The sequence below is a fragment of the Gracilinanus agilis genome, chromosome 1 (assembly GCF_016433145.1).
Source record: "Gracilinanus agilis isolate LMUSP501 chromosome 1, AgileGrace, whole genome shotgun sequence".
NCBI classification, from domain to species: Eukaryota; Metazoa; Chordata; class Mammalia; order Didelphimorphia; family Didelphidae; genus Gracilinanus; species Gracilinanus agilis.
The window spans coordinates 55,921,885-55,940,181 of record NC_058130.1 but is presented as its reverse complement, the minus strand read 5'-3'; the positions used below and the strand labels follow the sequence as shown (position 1 = coordinate 55,940,181).

The 18,297-nt window shown below is 48.1% G+C and overlaps 1 protein-coding gene across 1 annotated transcript in view; it reads right to left on the bottom strand.

Annotated features, from left to right (window-relative positions):
* Positions 1-5,422: 5,422 nt before the first annotated feature.
* Positions 5,423-18,297, bottom strand: part of ATG7 (autophagy related 7) — a 248,572-nt gene continuing 235,697 nt past the window's right edge. Inside the window, exon 19 of the mRNA XM_044665944.1 lies at positions 5,423-6,897. Coding sequence (XP_044521879.1) covers positions 6,865-6,897 — 33 coding nt within the window. The 3' untranslated portion in view covers positions 5,423-6,864. The remainder of the gene's footprint in view (positions 6,898-18,297) is intronic.

The following is an 18,297-nucleotide window of genomic DNA, read 5'->3' as shown; positions in this document are numbered from 1 at the left end:
TCTCTCTCTCTCTCTCTCTCTCTCTCTCTCTCTCTCTCTCTCTCTCTCTCTCTCTCTCTTTTTGTACTTGCTTGGTATTTGTACAAGGGTGCCCTCAAACATGATAGCAGGAACTACGTGTGAAACATCCCTATAATGTAGCATCCTTACTTCCTGCCTCAGTTACCAAAGAAACCTCTGATGCAGGTCTGCCGACCCTCTGAAAGGAACCGAAATCTGCAATGCGCACGCGCGGCTCGCTCGCTCGCTCACTGAAAGCCATGATGACAGGTGGTTGACCCAAAATGCTTTGTGCTTTCAATTAGCTTCTTGAGACTAGACTTGTGGTTGCTCCCATTGCTTTCTTCGTTCAGTCATTTTGTATGTATATACTTGAAAAGAACTGTCACGTATGATTTGCACTATTGGAGGAGGACTAGTTGCCTGGCAACTTTAGGCAAGATGCTAGTATTCTGAGGGCAAATTGCTGAAAACAAAGGTTTAAGAATGATGTTTCTGTCCATTGGTGTGTGTATTCTCTCTCTCTCTCTCTTTTTTATTTCAACAAAACCGCTTGGAAGGGGAAGTCTCATACAGGTTATAGGTCTTTCTCTCTAGTTTTCAGGTGCTTGGTGCTTGCAACTGGACTGCATTACTCGACCGAACACGGGCATTTTATTTTTTCTAAACACTGCAGTTTGTTAGACTAGAGCTGAGGTTGGAGGGTTCAATAGTGCTTTAAAAGATGCATGTTTTATGGAAAAAAAATAGCTGGTATCTATTAATGTATAGACAGTTTTAAAACCATAATACTTACTAGCTTCTGTTCAGAATTAGTTTATTTTTGTCAGTTACAGTCCTAGATATACTCACTGCTGGTACAGTTGTACTCGAAGATTTTTGTATTTGGTATTCACTTTACTCACAGCTGGCCCCGGACGGGCCTCCTGAGCAGAGCGCTCCGGCAGACGGTCGTCCCGGGTTTGCCCAGGGCCGACGTCATCAGTTTTTGCGCAGCGTTCTGTGCTTTCGACAGATTTGCTTCCTGAGGCTTCAGGATTTGTCCTCAAACTCCCCTAGATGCAGAAACTGCTCCCTTCCAACTCTCTTGGCTGAACAACAGATTATGGACAATCTGTGAAGCGATGTTTTTGTGCTTACTCGTAAGCCTGGGCCAAGGCAATGTACATTCCTCCATTAGAAGACTTTATACAGTTATTACTGCATTTATTCTCATTTGCTATATTAATAGCTACTAACTAGAAATTAGGGAAAGAGGAAAGCATGGCAAACACCACGGCTGTGGAAGTGACAGCAGCTTCTCTTTATTTTTCTTATTAAATGACACCCCCCCCCCTTCCCGTACGACATTCCAGTCTCCCCCAGTGTGGTTCCATCAGGAGCCTCGGATCCTGGGTCACCTGGCCAGACCCAGGGCACGCTAGGAAGCTGCTGCTGAGTTGTATGGTGACGGCACAACTCGTGCCCTCGCACTGGGGCCATCATCACTTGTTTTCGGTTGGAGGAGCCTGAAGTGGAGCTGTTGAATTTGGAAAGGGTGCAGGGTGGGACGAAGAGAGGCTCAGCTCTCACTTGCATCTGTAGGGAGGTAGCGTCGCTGTCCTTATTGCTGGTTTTGTTTTTTTGAAGGAGTGTCTCTCTCTGCACCCCAACTCTGCCCCCTGCCCCCCACTTCCCGTACATTTCGCTACCGCCTTTCTGGTAGTCGATGCTTCCTTGCTTTGGCATTCAGGCCCCTACTCTCTGTAGGAAAACCGTTGAGAACACTTTTTTTTTTATATAGGGAACTTTAAGACCATCATTACGCTGTGCGTAAAGAATGTACAGAGAAATTTGTAGGTATTTTTTGAGGAACAATTAATTTGTTAATGATATGTAGCTATTTAATTTTTCCCTTTCCTATTGTAATCATTCATTTTTTTGTTTGTTTGGAGAAAAAAGTTGATCTTTTTTTGTTTTAGAGTTGTCTGTGATAACAGTCAAAGTGCAGGAACACAGTTATTCTATGAGAACACCGCATCTGCATTAATAGCCACTAGTTTATCGCTACAGGCTACTGAGTGTTGTAACAGGAAATACTAACACTGTAGATGGATTCTGTGGACAGTGTGACTCCTAATGACATTTCTGGAACAACAACGTGGTGAAGACCAGGAAAGCAAACAGTGTCAATATGAGCTGGGTCCCTGAGGCGATGACTTATCTGCGATAGGTCTAGACACAGGTGGGATGGGACAGATTGAATGGGATGGGACGAGCCTGGCCCAAATGCTCTGACCGAGCAGCGTGGGGAGAGGGGAACCTAACATTTCATGGGGAAGGAATGAGCTCCCTGATCTAGAAAAAGCACAGTGAAGTTTCTTCACCAAGCTGAGCTATCTGCAGTTCATTCTGGACCATTCTCTCCATGTTTGTAAATCTGTAATATACCATTCTCTGTGGCCTGTTTCACCTGAATGAAGAAGAAAAAAAAAAAAGGTTTGGCAGGCCATCTTTTTTTGTACTTAAAAGTAGCCTTAAAGAACAATAAAGTGCTCTTAAAACCACACGCTTGTTTCCGATTCTACTTGCTTGAAGTCACTTCTGGGAATGGGAGAGGGGGATGATCGGCTGCCATGGGGTGGGAAGGATACCTCCGGCATCCTGAGGATCTGCTCAGGCCTATGTTGGCAGCTGCCAGCCCTCGGAAAGGCTCTGCCTCCCAGAGAGGGCACCCCCGACCTTACCCCGTAGCACACACGGGAGGAGCCTCCCAAGGCCACGGTACCAGCAAGGAGACGATGGGATGATCAAGCGGGAGAGCTCACAGTGCTTCTGTAAGCCTTAAAAAGTGCCAGAAGAAGCGCCTAACCTGGGGTCCAGGAACGTGGCTTTGTTGTGTTTTTTAATGTTTTGATAGCTGTGTCAGTTGGGTTGGTTTCCTTTTTGTGCATTTAAAAACATCCTTTGGAGGTTTGTTGTTGCCCTCACCAGCCTGCCAGAGGGGGTCCATGACACAGAAAAGACCTTTAAGAACTCCCTCACCCCTACTCAGGCTCTGCAAACCTTGTTCTTTTGGCTCAAACCAAAGGCTTGGAAGGGAGATGTGGTGCTGCCTTTGGATGGACCAATAGGTAGGGAAGCCATCTATTTACTAAGCACTTGGGATGTGCCAAGCACTGGGCTAAGTGATGGATCCACAAATGCCATACAAAAGGGCTTTGGCTGGTGTCCAACCATGCCAAGGGGGCACCCTCAGTGACTTCGCAGGCAATGGGCATAGTTGGTCCAGATTTGATGGCAGCCTGCATCACTCCTGACTTTTTTAATCCTCCTAAAAAGAATTTTGATACATTCGCCACTTTGCAGCTACCAATACCCTACCAGAAGGATCTGCCCATTAGAAAAAAGTTAAAACCCTGTAATATATCGTCGGCCTTTGATCCATACCGACATAACTTGGAGTCTGGACCATGAGAGTAGCCACCCAACGGGTGTCCCTCGTGCTCTGGCCTGAAGGCTCGGCTCCCCCACACTGCTGCCAGCCCCTTCTCCCCAAGCCAGTTCACGTGTGCAGCAGGCCAGGAGTTTGTCTTAGATCCTTGGGTTGAGAGCATGGAATGGAATTCTCTCGAGGTGCCCAAGAAAGGCTGTGATGTGACAATGAAGGTGAGCAAGCCCCAGAGCCACCTCACTTCTAAAATAGAAATCTTTTCTTAAACAATGAAATGACAGCGCCCTGTTAGCCAGAGAAATGAGCCTGAGGATGGGGTTTCTAGCAACGATAATATCCTGATCCTTGATTTGGCAGTCAGAGGGCCAAGTCTGGGCAGGACTAGCTGGGTCATCCAGGGGCCAATTCACTGAGCTTCAGCCTGGCTGGGCTCTTGACGCTGACAGGGCAGGCCCCCTTGGGACACGTTCTCCCATGGGGCCTCCAGCCAAGCAGGAGTGACGTTCCTTTGTCTTCTCTGGGTCACCCTGGGCTTCTCTGGTGACTGGCTGCTCCTTGGAGGCCTTTCCTTTGCCTCTCTGTTTTACAGTGTTTGCAAAATCATTTTCCTAAGTGCCCGAGGGAGGGAAAGTGCCCGTGCCTAGATCCAAGATCATGCAGGGCGCAGCTGGGCCACAGGGTTACCAAAGCTTCCTCCGGGGCTGTTCACCACCGTCATCCAAAACACTGCACGGACGATGGCGTAGGGCTGTGGGTCCCCCGATACAGCCTCCGTGCCCCCGCGATGACCTGATCTCCGACAAACCCTTGGATGGGAATACATGGTGGACACAAAGGGCATCTGTGTATGTCCTGATCAGTGGCCACTTAGCAGCCAATATTGCGCTGAATGCTTGCCGGCAGGCTAATGCCTGTTCTGGGGTTGCCCAGCTGGTGCTTGATGGGAACCAAAACACAAGGAGATCCTGGCTTGCCTCCTTGAGTTGTGAAAGCTGGGGGGCAGCAGCTGGGGGCCGCAGGGGTCGGGAAGACTGTTTGAGAGGGGGTTCAGACACTTCCTAGCTGTGCCAGCCCGGGCAAGTCACTGCTGCCTGCCTCGCCTCCTCGGTGCTTAGAGGGGGATAATGATGGCACCCGCGTCCTAGGGTGGCCGGGAGGCCAAAGGAGGCTTCTGGAATGGGCAGACACTAGCGAGCTGAGAGCCCGGCTGATAAAAGCGCTTAGCAAACGCCGCTTGCCTTTCCCTCCCCTCATTCCTCCTTTCTTGAGTCAGTCCGGAAAGACGTCGTCCTGACCCCAGGCATGCCCTCAATTAACATCTTCTGCCTTCCTCTATGACGAATGTCCACTGTGCCACTGAGGGAAGCGTCAGGGCTGTGTGACAATGTTGGAGAGGCCATTCTGGGTGCAGATGGGCTTCCGGGGCCCAAGGACTTGCCTCACTGTTGGCCTGGTGATGCAGTCTGAAGGCTGTCATTTGAAAACAATTTCAGGAGGACAAGCCCATCTTGCACTTGTTTCACCCTGATCCCCTGGTAGGAGGCCCCCTGGCAGAGCTCCCCAGCTGGCACCATTCTCCCTGTGGCTGAGCGCCTCAAAATGCATCAGACGAGGATCTCCTTTGAGCAGAGACCCCCATATTGGGGGCTTCCCTTCCCCCCTCCCTGGTCCTTTGGGCAGTGGGCTCACAGACATCACCCCAGGGGACACACAGTCTACCCACAAATGTGTCTGATCCTTCCAAGGAAGCCACCTTGATCAAGAAGTGACTTTTTAGAGAGAAACAAATCCAGCTGTGGGAGAAGAATCTCCACTTTCCCAGAGAAGGGGAAGGTAGGTGGATGCCTGGTTGTGGGTTGGGAAGGGAGAGGCAGGCGTGGAGTGACGGGATCTGGGCCGTTGAGTCACCTGGAAGCACACAGCCCACAAGAGAAGTGAGGAGCAGAGAATGCCAGCTGGGCCAGCAATGAACGAAACCAGCACACAGGGCTCTGCTAGCTCACTTTAATCCCGCTTGCACTCATTCATATGGCTTTCATTGCACCGGGTGGCGCTGCCCTGCCCTCCCCAGGCCCCTTCTTTACCCGGTGCCAGGCTAGCTTGCTTCTCTGGACCAGGGCTCGGGGATGAAGCCGCCTAGAGTCGACGTCCATGGGCTTCTCTCTCACTGGGTGAGCCTGCCCACAGGACAGAGGCTCAAGGCCAGTTATACTGGCCACAAGGACTGCTGGAGCTGGCCGGGACTTAAGAACTAGCTCGCCAAGCCCAGCCCCTTCATTTCACAGATTAGGAAACTGAGGGATAAAAGGGCTTGCTATGATCAGAGCTTGCTGGTGAGGACTGTGCTATGGAATGCCCACAGGTTTGTCTCTGGCCTTTACTGCCTTGGAATCAGGGGGAGAGAGGAGAGCAGGCCAGGTCAAAGGTCTGGGACAGCACCCATGGGAACTGGCTCGCTGTTGGCAAGCTTTTCCATCGAGAGAGTGGCAGAAATGGCTTTCCATCCCTGTATTGCCCTCTTAGGGCATTGTGGGTGCTGTGCTGTACACACTGGCAGAGATGAGGGTAAGAAGGCCCTATTGGGGAAAGTGTTATTGCTGTGCTTTTGGCCCAGGGTGGGCTCCGAGGACCCTCAGGGAAAGTCTCCTTGAACACAATCACTGGTTCTGGGCACCTTAAGCCAAACCCATGGGGTCTGGGAGAACACTAGAACTCCTGGTCCAAGAGAAGAGGGAGGCAGGTGGGTTTCCGTACCCTCCTCGCCTGCTCAGGGGGTTCCCCCAGGTATTCTACAAGGAACAAGAGTATAGTGTGAACATTCTCTTCCCAAACGGCATCACGGACAGCCGGGCTTGCTAAAAGGAAGGAATGAGAAGGGGGCAGGGCATTGTTCTCTAAAGTGGGTCACAATGCCCAAAGGGATCTATTTCTGTTTTTGTCCAGGCCTTTTCTTAAGGCTGCAAACCAGAGCCGCTCGGACCTTAGGCCAGGGCTGTTTTCCTCCTGCAGAGTAACCAGTTCTCCCCTCCTGGGGGGATCCCCAGTACTTTGGATAGCAACTATTTCCCAAGGTGAAGGACAAATGGAAGATTGAGGGAAGGGATCAAAGCCCTACAGCGCGGAAATTCCAAAGCAAAGCAGCCCAGGAGGGATGGGAAAAGTGAAGGAGAAAAATGGAAACTGCCTATTACATGAAGCAGGTGTGCGCGTGACCATGAGTCAGCGCAGAAGATACACAACGAGCAAGCGTTTGTCTGCAAAAACCTCATCTCCAAAGGAAGTTAGGACGCAGAGGTGGGGAGGATTCGAGCTCCCAGAGCCCACAGTCTAGCTCGAGGCCCAGAGGGCGCACCCACTGCAGACACCAGCTGGGGCTGGGGGGGAAGCAGGCCAGGCAGGGAGATGGAGGCCACCAGGAGTCGGTCCTTGCTTCAGATGGTGTCATCGTCACTCATGTCCCAGATCTGCAAGGAGAAGGCAAAGGGTTACTCAGCTTGGGGAAAGCCAATGGCTTCTGAGTCAATTCAACAAGCAAGTCTTGGGTTCAAAATGGGATTTTTTGATGTCTAAAGAAAAAAAAAAAAGAATCCAGTCTTGCTTTGAAAAAATAAAAAGGGGAGCCAAACAGATCCTAAAAGGGCATGAAATTAAACCAAATAGGAGCCAAGAAGTTCCTGAGGGTGTGTGTGTGGGGGAAGGTGACCACGTGCTACCTGCTTCCTATCCAGGACTTCCCACCTCCGCTTCCCACATGGTCACCAGCACTGTCTGAACGCCCTCCCTTCCTCTCCCCGGCCTGCCTCCCCTGGGCAGCCTCCCTTGACTCTCTGTGCCCTCAGCACTTTCTCCCTCTTGTAACCACTATTTCCTCAACCGTTCATATTCTATCTGGGAGGCCCCCAGTACATGTGGCTGACGGCAGCACCTCCTGAGTGAGGACGAAGGCCGCAGAGCCCAGTTCCCTGTCCAGGCTCCGGCCACGGGGCCTCGAATGACCTTTACTCCCTATTGTTGTGAGGAAAGTGCTTTGTAAGCTCTCGAGTCACATAAAAAGGAGCTATGAGCATCCTAGACTGGAAAGAAGGCACCGAGAGGCTGGATGGATTGTCTGTTTATTTGGGGGAAATGCTTCCTTTCTGTCTTAGTATCAGTCCTAAGACAGAAGAGCCATAAGGGCTAGGCAGTGGGGGTGAAGGGACTTCCGGGGTCTCGCAGCTGGGCAGTGTCTGAGGCCACATTTGAACTTGGGTCTTCCTGACTCCAGGCCTAGCACGTTATCCATTGGGCCACCGAGCTGCCCTGGATCATATTCCATTTTAAAACTAAATCAAGGGGCAGCTCGTAGGCTCAGGGGAGAGTCAGGCCCAGAGAGGGGGAGGTCCTGGGTTCAAGTGTCCTTCTGCCGCTCCATCCTATTCTTGGGAGCTGCTTCCTGAGCTCGCGGCGCTGCCTGAACTCTTCTGCTCTCCCCATGTGCAGCTTGTCCGGCGGGCCTCACTGCTTTGGGCACTCGCAGCTCTCGATGTCCTCATGCTCACAGCCGCCTCCAAGGTTTTCCGGCCTCCACTCTTGCCCTTTTCCAAGCCGGGTTCTAGAGCGCTCTGCCTGCCCCCATCTGCTTGTGCTAGGGTGGGTCACGAGCCTTAGCCCCCACCAGGACCAGGACGGATTCCTTCTTGCTTGACCTTCGCAGCCCTGCAGGCCTTCCCTGGCCACTTGCCAGCAGGGACTCCAGCCTGCCTGCCCATCCAGCCCCGAGGGCAGAGGGGGCTGCTCAGCGGCAGCACAGGCTCAACCCTCTCCCCTTCCATTTCCAACAAAATGTGGTTCCAAATACAGGCCCCCATGTGTCCAGCAGAGAAACCCAGGGAGGAGGCTGGCGCTGCCTTCGGTGGGGGCCCAAAAAGGACGAAGAATGCTGAGGCAGAATGTTCCTTCCCTGATGGGGTAGCCAAGTGGCTCGATGGTTAGAGTGTTGGGTTTGGAATTGAGAAGATCTGAGTTCAAATGTGACCTTGGGCAAGTCCCCTCCCTCTGCTGGCCTCCATTTCCTCATCTGTATTGTGAGCTGGAGAAGGAAATGGCCAACCCCTGCAGCCTCTCTGCCAAGAGACTGCGACCCACAAAGCTGGGCAACTGAAGTAAGGAAGAGCTCATCACTTGCCTCAAGCTGGGCCTCCTCCCTTCCAGCCCTGCCCCATAGAACTGAGGTGGGCAGAGCCTCAGAGGGCAGGCTTGCCCCCCGCTGCCTGAGGCACAAGGCACATTGCCTTGAGGATCTCCTCCCAGAGGAGGGCTTCTTCTGCTCCTAGTCCTGAGGAGTGCAGGAAAGGAAGATGGAAGATTCGGAGGTCTAGTGCTTCAAAAAGCAGTGACAAACAGTCCAGGGACAAACAGGTTGGCAGAAAACCTGGATTTAGGCCGCCTCATTCTAAGAACCCGGTAAGAGAAACTGGACAGTGGAGAAAGGAAACCCAGAACAGCTCTGTCAGCATTTCTAGAAAAAAACTCATTTACTTCATCCTTAACAATGGAATGACCCTATTTGGGTTTCCACATCTCAGTCCTGGAGGTGCTCCTGAGGAGTTGGAGATGGTTCTGAGGAAGGTGGGCTGCGGAAGCAGACCGAGATCAGAAAAAGAAAATCCATGTTGAAGGTGACAACGTTTTGAAGACATGAAGTGATGGATTCTCAAGATGTCTGAAATTGGGTTAGATAATGGGGGGAGAGGGGGGATGATCACTGATGGTTTTACTACCAAACACAGGCAATTGGGAGCACATCAGTAACCACTGACTCATGTGCTTACTTTTTTGGGATCTCTCTAGAACCTTCGAGAATCTCATGACTCTACATTCTCAGATGGGTTTTGTTTTCTTGCCTTCTCATTAATGGGGGAGGGGGGAAGGAAAGAGAGAATTGAAAATTGAAAATAAAAGCAGATGTTAAAAAAAAGGCTGATCTAGATAGGTACTTAGGGAATTCTCAATGAAAATATGAGAAGGGAAATAGGTAGGCTTTTACAAATGACAGTCTGTAGCAAACCATATCTTCAGTCACAACACTGAATAAAAGATGCAGGAAGGGCCCCAAATCATGCTTTATTGTTTGTAGTTAGAAAAGACTATTTGACCCTGTAGAATAAAATGAAGTTCGTCTACCTTTACTCCAACAAGGGGCCTTCCAATTCTACAAGATTCTGTAGTACAAGACTTTGCTCTGCCATATTCTGAATATCAATATGCATTAGCCAGTAAGGCATAAAACAGGGTGGAAATAATTGCCTTGATCAGGAATGACGCCCAGGGTCAGGCCCCTCAAAGGTGGGCAGGCCCTCCATGCCACTGGCTCCTGTGACGATTACTTTAAGGTTTCCTAAATCAAATGCCCAATCACTCAACAGAGTTGGACCCAGCAGTTGGCATAAAGGGGAATGACAGGTAGGTAAGAAGGCATGGAGTGAAGTGGGAAAACTACTGAAGCCAAGCCTCTTCAACTTTCCTGAGCCTTAGTTTCCTCATCTGTCAAATGAAGGGGTTAGACTAGAGGACCTTAGGTCCCTAAATCTGCTATCTATGAATGTTTAACGTGCAGACTGTGATGGAGAGCTGAATGGATAAGGTACTAGTCTCAGTCTAGAAAGACATCAATTCTGGATAAACGGTGCTCTTGAGAAATGAGTAGAGCAATAAAAGAGTTGGCTGGATGGCATCTGGGTCTGGCACTTTCTATTCCTTTTTAAAAAACCCTTTCTAGGGGGCAGCTGGGTAGCTCAGTGGAGTGAGAGTCAGGCCTAGAGACAGGAGGTCCTAGGTTCAAACCCGGCCTCAGCCACTTCCCAGCTGTGTGACCCTGGGCAAGTCACTTGACCCCCATTGCCCACCCTTACCAATCTTCCACCTATGAGACAATACACTGAAGTACAAGGGTTTTAAAAAAAAAAAAAACCCTTTCTAGGGGCAGCAGGGTGGCACAGTGGATGGAGAGCCAGGCCCAGAGACAAGAGGCCCCAGGCTCAAATCTGGCCTCAGACACTTCCCAGCTGTGTGACCCTGGGCAAGTCACTTAACCCCCATTGCCCACCCTTACCACTTCTGCCTTGGAGCCAATACATAGTATTGATTCCTAGATGGAAGGTAAGGGTATAAAGAAAAAAAAACCTTTCTGACTTAGTGACAATTCTAAAGACTGAAGGATAGGGGTTAGGCAAATGGGATTAAATGATTTGTCCAGTCACACAGCTAAAAAGTGATTGAGGCCAGCTTTGAACCCAGGTCCTCCTGACTCCCAGGCCTGGCCCTCTTTCCACTGTGCCACTTAGAACTCTTCTGGGTCTGGCACTTTCAATGATCCCAAATTGCCATCTTTTACATACCAATATTCTTCTAGTAATGCTAAATGATTGCAAATTACAGAACAACAAAATTTCCAAAAAATCACAACTATGGGTGACCTAAAGGTCAATGGTGAGATATATGGCAGATGGAAATAAGCCATGGGCATATCACCAGTAGTGATATGCACACAAGAAGAATTATCAGGATATCCCCCGAGATGCATGAGAAGGAAAGGAGGAAGGATATCATGTAGTGGCAGTGAGAAAGAAGATATGGCTATCTCAAATATTGCACGTGTGCCTGGGCAATGCTAAGAGATCTAAACAGGGTAGAGCCCCCAGCACACTGGGCAAGAGCTGAACAGAATAGCTAGAACCCGTACCTTCAGAGGATGCTCATCTGAGTGTCTCTTTAAAAGATTTCATTTCTGCAGATCAAAACATCTCACACTTAGCAGATTAGCCAATATGACTATAAGGGAAAGTTTTAAATGTTGGAGGGGTTGTGGCAAAATTGGGACACTAATACACTGTTGATGGAGTTGTCAATTGATTCAACCATTCTGGAGGGCAAATTTCGAATTATGCCCAAAGGGCTTTAAAAGACTGCCTGCCCTTTGGTCCAGCCATACCACTTCTGGGTTTGTACCCCCAAAGAGATAAAAAAGAAAAATTTATGTACAAAAATATTTATAGCCTCACTTTTTATAGTGGCAAAAAATTGGAAAATGAGGGAGTGTCCATGGATTGGGGAATGGCTGAACAAATTGTGGAATCTGATGGTGATGGAATACTAAGAAATGATGAACTGGACAAATTCCATGTGACCTGGAAATTCCAGGAGAACCTCCAGGAACTGATGCAGAGTGAAAGAAGCAGAACCAGGAGAACATTGTACACAGAGTTTGAAACACTGTAGGATGATCATATGTAAACGACTTTGCTACTAGTAGCCATGCAATGATCCAGAACAATCCCAAAGGACTTAGCAAAAAGAGCGCTATCCACATTGAGAGAAAGAACTGTGGGAGTAGAAACATATAAGAAAAATATATGATTTATCACTTGTTTATATGGATACATGATTTGGGGTTTTGGTTTTAAAAGATTACTCTGTTACAAAAATGAATGATATAGAAATAAGCATCAAGTGATAACATGTGTAACCCAATGGAATTGCTTGTTAGCTCCAGGAGTGGGGAGGGAAGAGAGGAAGGAAAGAAAATGGATCATGTAAACATGGGGAAATACTTAAAAATTAAAAAAATATATTAAAAAGCCAAAAACCTTGAACATCCCCCAAACAAATAAATAAATAAATAAATAAATGAAGGATTTAATTTCTGGCCTTCAGTTTTCTCCACGGTTACTGGGGTCAAGCATGCCTATGGTAATAAAGCCTCTAAGAGGCTAAAGTGGGAAAATCCTTGGGAAGTGGGCTATTTCTGAATCTTTAGGTGACAGACACACCCTGATTCTTTCTCCTATTTCCCTAGGAGTGTGTCTCCAGTAACCTGGAACAAGCCCCATCTGAAAGGGGCTCTTGGTTTGGCTGGGAGATTCCTAGTCAGAGGCTAGCCTAGAGCTAGATCAGGTCCCTAGTGCTGGCCCAGAGACATCTGGAGAAGCCCTAAGGAAATGTAGTCATAAATGACATTCCCCAAAGGTTCCTCAAAGCCCAGGGGTTCTTTACCTTATATATGCTGTGGACCCCTTTGGCAATCTGATGAAACCTAGGGACTCCTGAGAATCACGTTTTTAAAGTTCATAATTAAAGGCAATGGAAATTTCAATTAGAGTTCAATAAGAATAAAATGCAACCAGCTAAGCTTACAGATCCCCCTCAAATCCTTCTACAAGTAGGGCCTGTGGGTCCCAGGTTAAAAAACCCTTCTCTAGAGCATGCCCAAACTGGCCCTCTTTCCTGGAGAAACTGTGGTTCTGAGGAAAGTTTCAGGGTTGGGGAGGGAGACCGGTTATGTCTTGGGCCCTGGCCCAAATGAACAGAGCAATCCCCTAGAGACAAAAGGGGTCAGTCATAGTAACTCTGAATGTGGGAGAACAAAGATCTGGAGGAGATTTGGGGGACTCTAATTTACTGTCTTCAAAGAACTTGCCCTCCCTTTCCTCACTCCATTGGAATTGCCTGAGAGGTCCAGGCAACAGGAAATGCCTATTCCCTTTGTGATGTCCAGTTTCCTGAACTCTAGATGGACAGGCCCTTAGTGAGTCTGTAGGTCAAGCCCCATACATTTTATAGAAGAGAAACCACAGCTTGCATTTAGAGAGCACATTAGGGGAGAGACAGTATGTGTCGTGGAAAGAACCCTGGATTTGGAGGCGGGAGGCCTGGGGTCCATCTCTGCTTCTGCCATCCTCAGGCAAGTCACCGCCTGTCTCTGAAATGTCGGTGCCCACATCTGTGAAATGAGAAGGCTTGAGTAGATGACCTCTGAGGGCTCTTCCAAAAGGAATCTACTGGATCCACTGGAAAAGGAAATGGCAAACCACTCTAGTATCCTTGCTAAGAAAACCCCCTGGATAGCAATGGTCCATGGAGTCATGAAGAGTTGGACATGACCAAACAACAACAACAACAAGGGCCCTTCCAACTTGAAAAAGTACAGCTGAGGAACCTGGCCTGAGCAGGGCCATGGTCAGCAGCAGAGAACTTGAACACCATGCCCTCTGGCCTCCAGGCCCATATCCTGTAGGACAAGGAGTCAAGCCTCTGCTCACTGACCCCAAGGCAGCACAGCCAAAGAGCTTCAGTGAAGGGAGGCTTTTTGCTAGGATTTACAATGCCTCCACTCCAGGAGATTTGTTATTTGAATCTGGCCTTGCTGGATCTCTGAACTGTCCAGGCCTCACTGTGTCCCCAACTCTCTGGGGATCTCTTCACTGACTGCGTATACAGCTTTTCAGAATTCTGAGAATGGGTTGCAACATAGCACAAATGTGAATGGAACAGTCTGTTTACACACGCATTTCCACCTTGCTACCATGGGTTAGGGACTGAGGCTGTGCCAAGGTAAATACAGCACCCTACCTCCTACCCCCCTGGGCTAGTCTTTCAAATCTATATTTATATAGGAATGAAGCACATCTCTCTTCTACTGAGGCTTCTTGCTTGACTGAAAAGCCAAGGCGCTTGGGCACCTCCCACTGCTCTTCTGTCTTCTTGCTATATCCAGGCTACTTGCCACTTCTGTCTTTTCTCTCATGAGAAAATAACATGTTTAGGAATTCTCTGGGGAGAGAGCTGAGGGTCTGCTGGAATGAGCCAGCCAGAAGACCCAGGCCACAGTCTCCACTCTGCCTTGTACATCTCTCCTGGCCTCAGCATCTTTGGCTGTTAAAAGAAGTGGTTAGTCTACACTACAGGTCTCTGAACTGCTAGGAATCTAATCTAGTCAGAAGATGGCTCTCTGCTGCCCATTCTCCTAGGCCCCTTTTCCATCTCAGCCTTTTGTCCTACATCATTCCTCAAATTTGGAAGATGCCACCCTACAATGGCCATTTGTTGAAATCTGTCCTTGTCTTAAATATTATCTCCTTGGGGGCAGCTGGGTAGCTCAGTGGATTGAGAGCCAGGCCTAGAGACAGGAGGTCCTAGGTTCAAATCCGGCCTCAGACACTTCCCAGCTGTGTGACCCTGGGCAAGTCACTTGACCCCCATTGCCTACCCTTACCACTCTTCTGCCTTGGAGCCAATACACAATATTGACTCCAAGACGGAAGGTAAGGCTTTAAAAAACAAACAAGCAAACAAATAAATATTATCTCCTCCACAGACTAATCACTCTTCAGATTTCTCATAGAATTTAGCCTAGATTTCCTTTGCCTCTATTACTTGGATTATTTTATCTCTGCATTTGTTCTTATTAGCTTCATAATAATAATTGTTATCATCATAAACATAGTCAGCATTTATGTATTATTTTAATGTTTGTAAAAGTACATTATTATCCCATTTTATCCTCACACAAAGCCTTGTGGCATAGGTACTATTATTTCCATTCTGCAGATGAGGCAACAGAGACTAACTTGCCCAAGATCATACAGCCAGTAAGGATAGGAAGTAGGATATGAATTCATGTCTTCCTGACACCAGGTCTAGGACTCCATCCACTACATCACTTGACTGCTTAAGTTAATCAAAGACTATTACTTTTTCATTGCTGTGGCCTAATGCCTAACAGACATTTTTTAAATTGGGGAAACTGAGGCATAGAAAATTCTGGTGACTTGCCTAAGATTCAAGCCTAAGACTTCTGCCTTTAAATTGAATGCTCTTCCCAATCTATCTGAATGATCTTTGGGGTCCCATGGAGCTCTGGCCTTGGTTGTTTCTATGATACATGTGTGAATGACAGGTACACACTGAAGAACCTTCTGCCTGTGTAGCACACTGGATTGGACCACTGTGCCTGGAGGGCAGATGGGGCACTGTCCAGCCGATAGCCGCTATGTCAGGGGTTGAGGAGAAGTACTGTTCTCCCCCAAAGTCAGCTGGGGAGGCTGCCCAGTAGGTGAGAGTCAGTGAGATGTAGGTAATGCACTAGAAGATAGGCTGACACCAGGAACTCCCTGCCTCTGAGAGGAGTTGATGCTCATCAGGCTCTGTGGCCTGGATGGAATGTGATGTGGGCCAGTGGCTCGAGGGCTTTGGGGCTGAGCCCAAGATTCCCTGTTCCTCCCATTCTTCCCTCCTCAGGGACTCTGTGGCAGCTTCCCAGAGCCTCTTCATTTGTTCCTCAAACATGGTAAGAAGGAGGGAGAGGAAGGGAGCCTATAGGATGTGACTCACAGGATACCAGGATGGCCCCTGCCCACTGACCTGGCACTGAAGCCTGAAACCCTCCCATTACCATTTTAGTGCTTGGCATTTTGCTTGTACTTCTCAGAGGTCTGTCCTGAGCAATTGCAGATAAAAGCTTTCCATGTTGAGTCTCTTCCTTTTGCGAGACTGTGTGCTCTGGGAGGCATATCCTGGCCCAACATATCTATCCCCCCAATACTCTGCATGATGCTTTGGACATAGGAAGGGCTTAATTCATTGTTTAAAAATTAAGTTAAATTGCTTTCTCTGGTTAAGCACATTTTCCTGCCCTTACCTGGATCCTGTTTTAAAACATAAATGCCCCTGAAAGGGACTGCACTACGTTCCTAGAATTCAAATGGTGACTTTGAGAGCCAGGAGAGTCTCTAAGTATCACCTGGTTAATATTTCTCATTTTACATTCAGGGAAACTGAAGCCCAGAGAAGGAATGTAAAAGCCATACAGGGAATTCATGGCAGAGGTAGGAGAAGACTCTAGGCCTCCTGATTGCTAGCACTCTTCACTATGAGGCAGTTATCAACTTCCCTCTCAAGATGAGAGTCAGTAAAGGTAAACCGGACTACCAAGACAACACTGAGGTGCTGAAAAGGGATGCAGGGGTCACCTGGGACAAATTCTCAGCTTTTTAAGTCAGGACAGAGCTGGTCTTAGGGGGAAGTCTGCAGGGAACAGTGGGAGCATTGGCCAGATCATCTGGGGTCAGGAGCCCATACCATTGGTAGGTTGCATCCTGGCTCTTGGGCACCATGTCACCTGAACCTGTGCCTCTGAGTTTCAATTTTCTATAAAATGGGGATACGGAAGTGTGTACTACCTCCATCTCACAGGACTGATGTCCAGGGAGACCAAACAGGATAATGCCAGTAAAGCACTTTGTAAACCTGGAAGCACGATGCCAACTTGTTTTGTTATTATATTTGGTGCATGGTAGTTAGGGAAGAGCCCCTGTGAAGTTTATAGCTTGGCAGGATGGAGCCAAATTCTTGTTGGGCACGAAGGCCCATTTACTATGAGCACATTTGTACTCTCCAATGCCATAACCCAAGGAACAGTGCATGGCTCAGCCCCATACTTGGGTGCTGTGCTGCATCTAAGATCCCCTTCATGGGGGATGTAAGGGCAAGCTCAGAACCCAGGTTAATGATTACCTGGTGAGGCTAAGTGGGGTGACATCCATTGATAAGAAACACTGCCTGCACCTTCTGGAGAACTACAGAGAAAGGAACGACACTAGTGGCTTGCAGAGGTGGCCAAGAAGCAAACAAGACAAGCATTTGTCCTGTATACTGGAATAGCAAAAAAATACATGGGATTTGGGTGCAATGTGACCTCAGGCAAAGTTACTTCTACTTTCAGGGCCTTACTACCCTTCTCTGGAAAATAAAAGCAATGGACAATTCAGTATCTACTCTTCCTGCCCAGCTCCGATATTCTATCTAAAACCTTTCTGGGCTCCTTTTACTTGCTTTTGCCCCTTCTCCTCCGGTGCCTGGTGCTCATTCATTGCACTCAGGCTTCTGGTAACCCTTCCTCACTAGGACATCTCATTCCTCTCCTATTCTAAATAAAAATTTACCATGCCCTGAAACACATTCTTAGGAGACTATTCTTCTAAATGGCCATGAGTGGTGATGTTCTAATCTACTCACTATTACCCAGAGTCTAGTTTGTACCTAAGAGTGGAAAACTACTTCCTGCCGAGATCCTGCAGCCCAACTCAGACACTTTGAGTATTACGGTACAAAACGACATCCACCACTGCCACCCTTTGGGGCAGGAAGGCCAATGTGAGACACACCTCTCCAGGCAGCATTTCCAGTTATGAACCCAGCCTTCTTCCTGACAGCAGAGGCAGCTGTTCAAGGTGGGGTGAGAACTTCCCTTACCATCAGACGGGTCAAATTCATCCATAAAAAAGTTGAACTTTGGGGATAGCGAAAAGAGGAAGGGCAGGGCACTCTACAGGAAGAGAATTGGGGTGTGTATGGTGGGTTTCAAAATTGGATACTTGGAATTACATGAGTAAAAGCCAGGTGCAAAATTTTTACTATAGGAGGCTTTTTAAGCTTCTGCCCATTCTCCTCTGAGAGGTGTTCAAACAAAGCCACGAACCTATTTAATGGAAGAGACGGCAAACTACACACACACACACACACACACACGCATATATATATATATATATATATATATATATATATATATATATATATCCTATATAAACCCTATAGCCAAGAGCAGTGACATTTTGCTTTGGCTCAGTTTCACTCAGTGTAAGTTCTAACTTTTCCTTATGGCTTCTCCAAGAGGGTCATCATATTCTGGGGCTCCTTCTGATAGAAGTGACCCAGGGAACAGTGATTGGGGTAAACAAATACACAATTAGAAGTTAATCTCTGTAAAACTGCCTTCTGTTAACCTCTCCCATCCTTTAAGGCCCAAGTCAAGTCACAATTCTTCCATGAGATCATTCTGACCATCCAGATCTTACTCATTATCTACTCCTTTGAACTCTTACAGCACTTACTGTCAGTAACTCACAATTTAACCCTTAGCCTCTTGTACTGTTCACTGTGGGCTCATTCAACAGCCATCAGATGAACATCACTTTAGCATTTACCAAGTATAAAGAAAGCACCATGCTGGGCACTAAGAACACAGAGATTAACAAAGGGTGGCAGGTCTG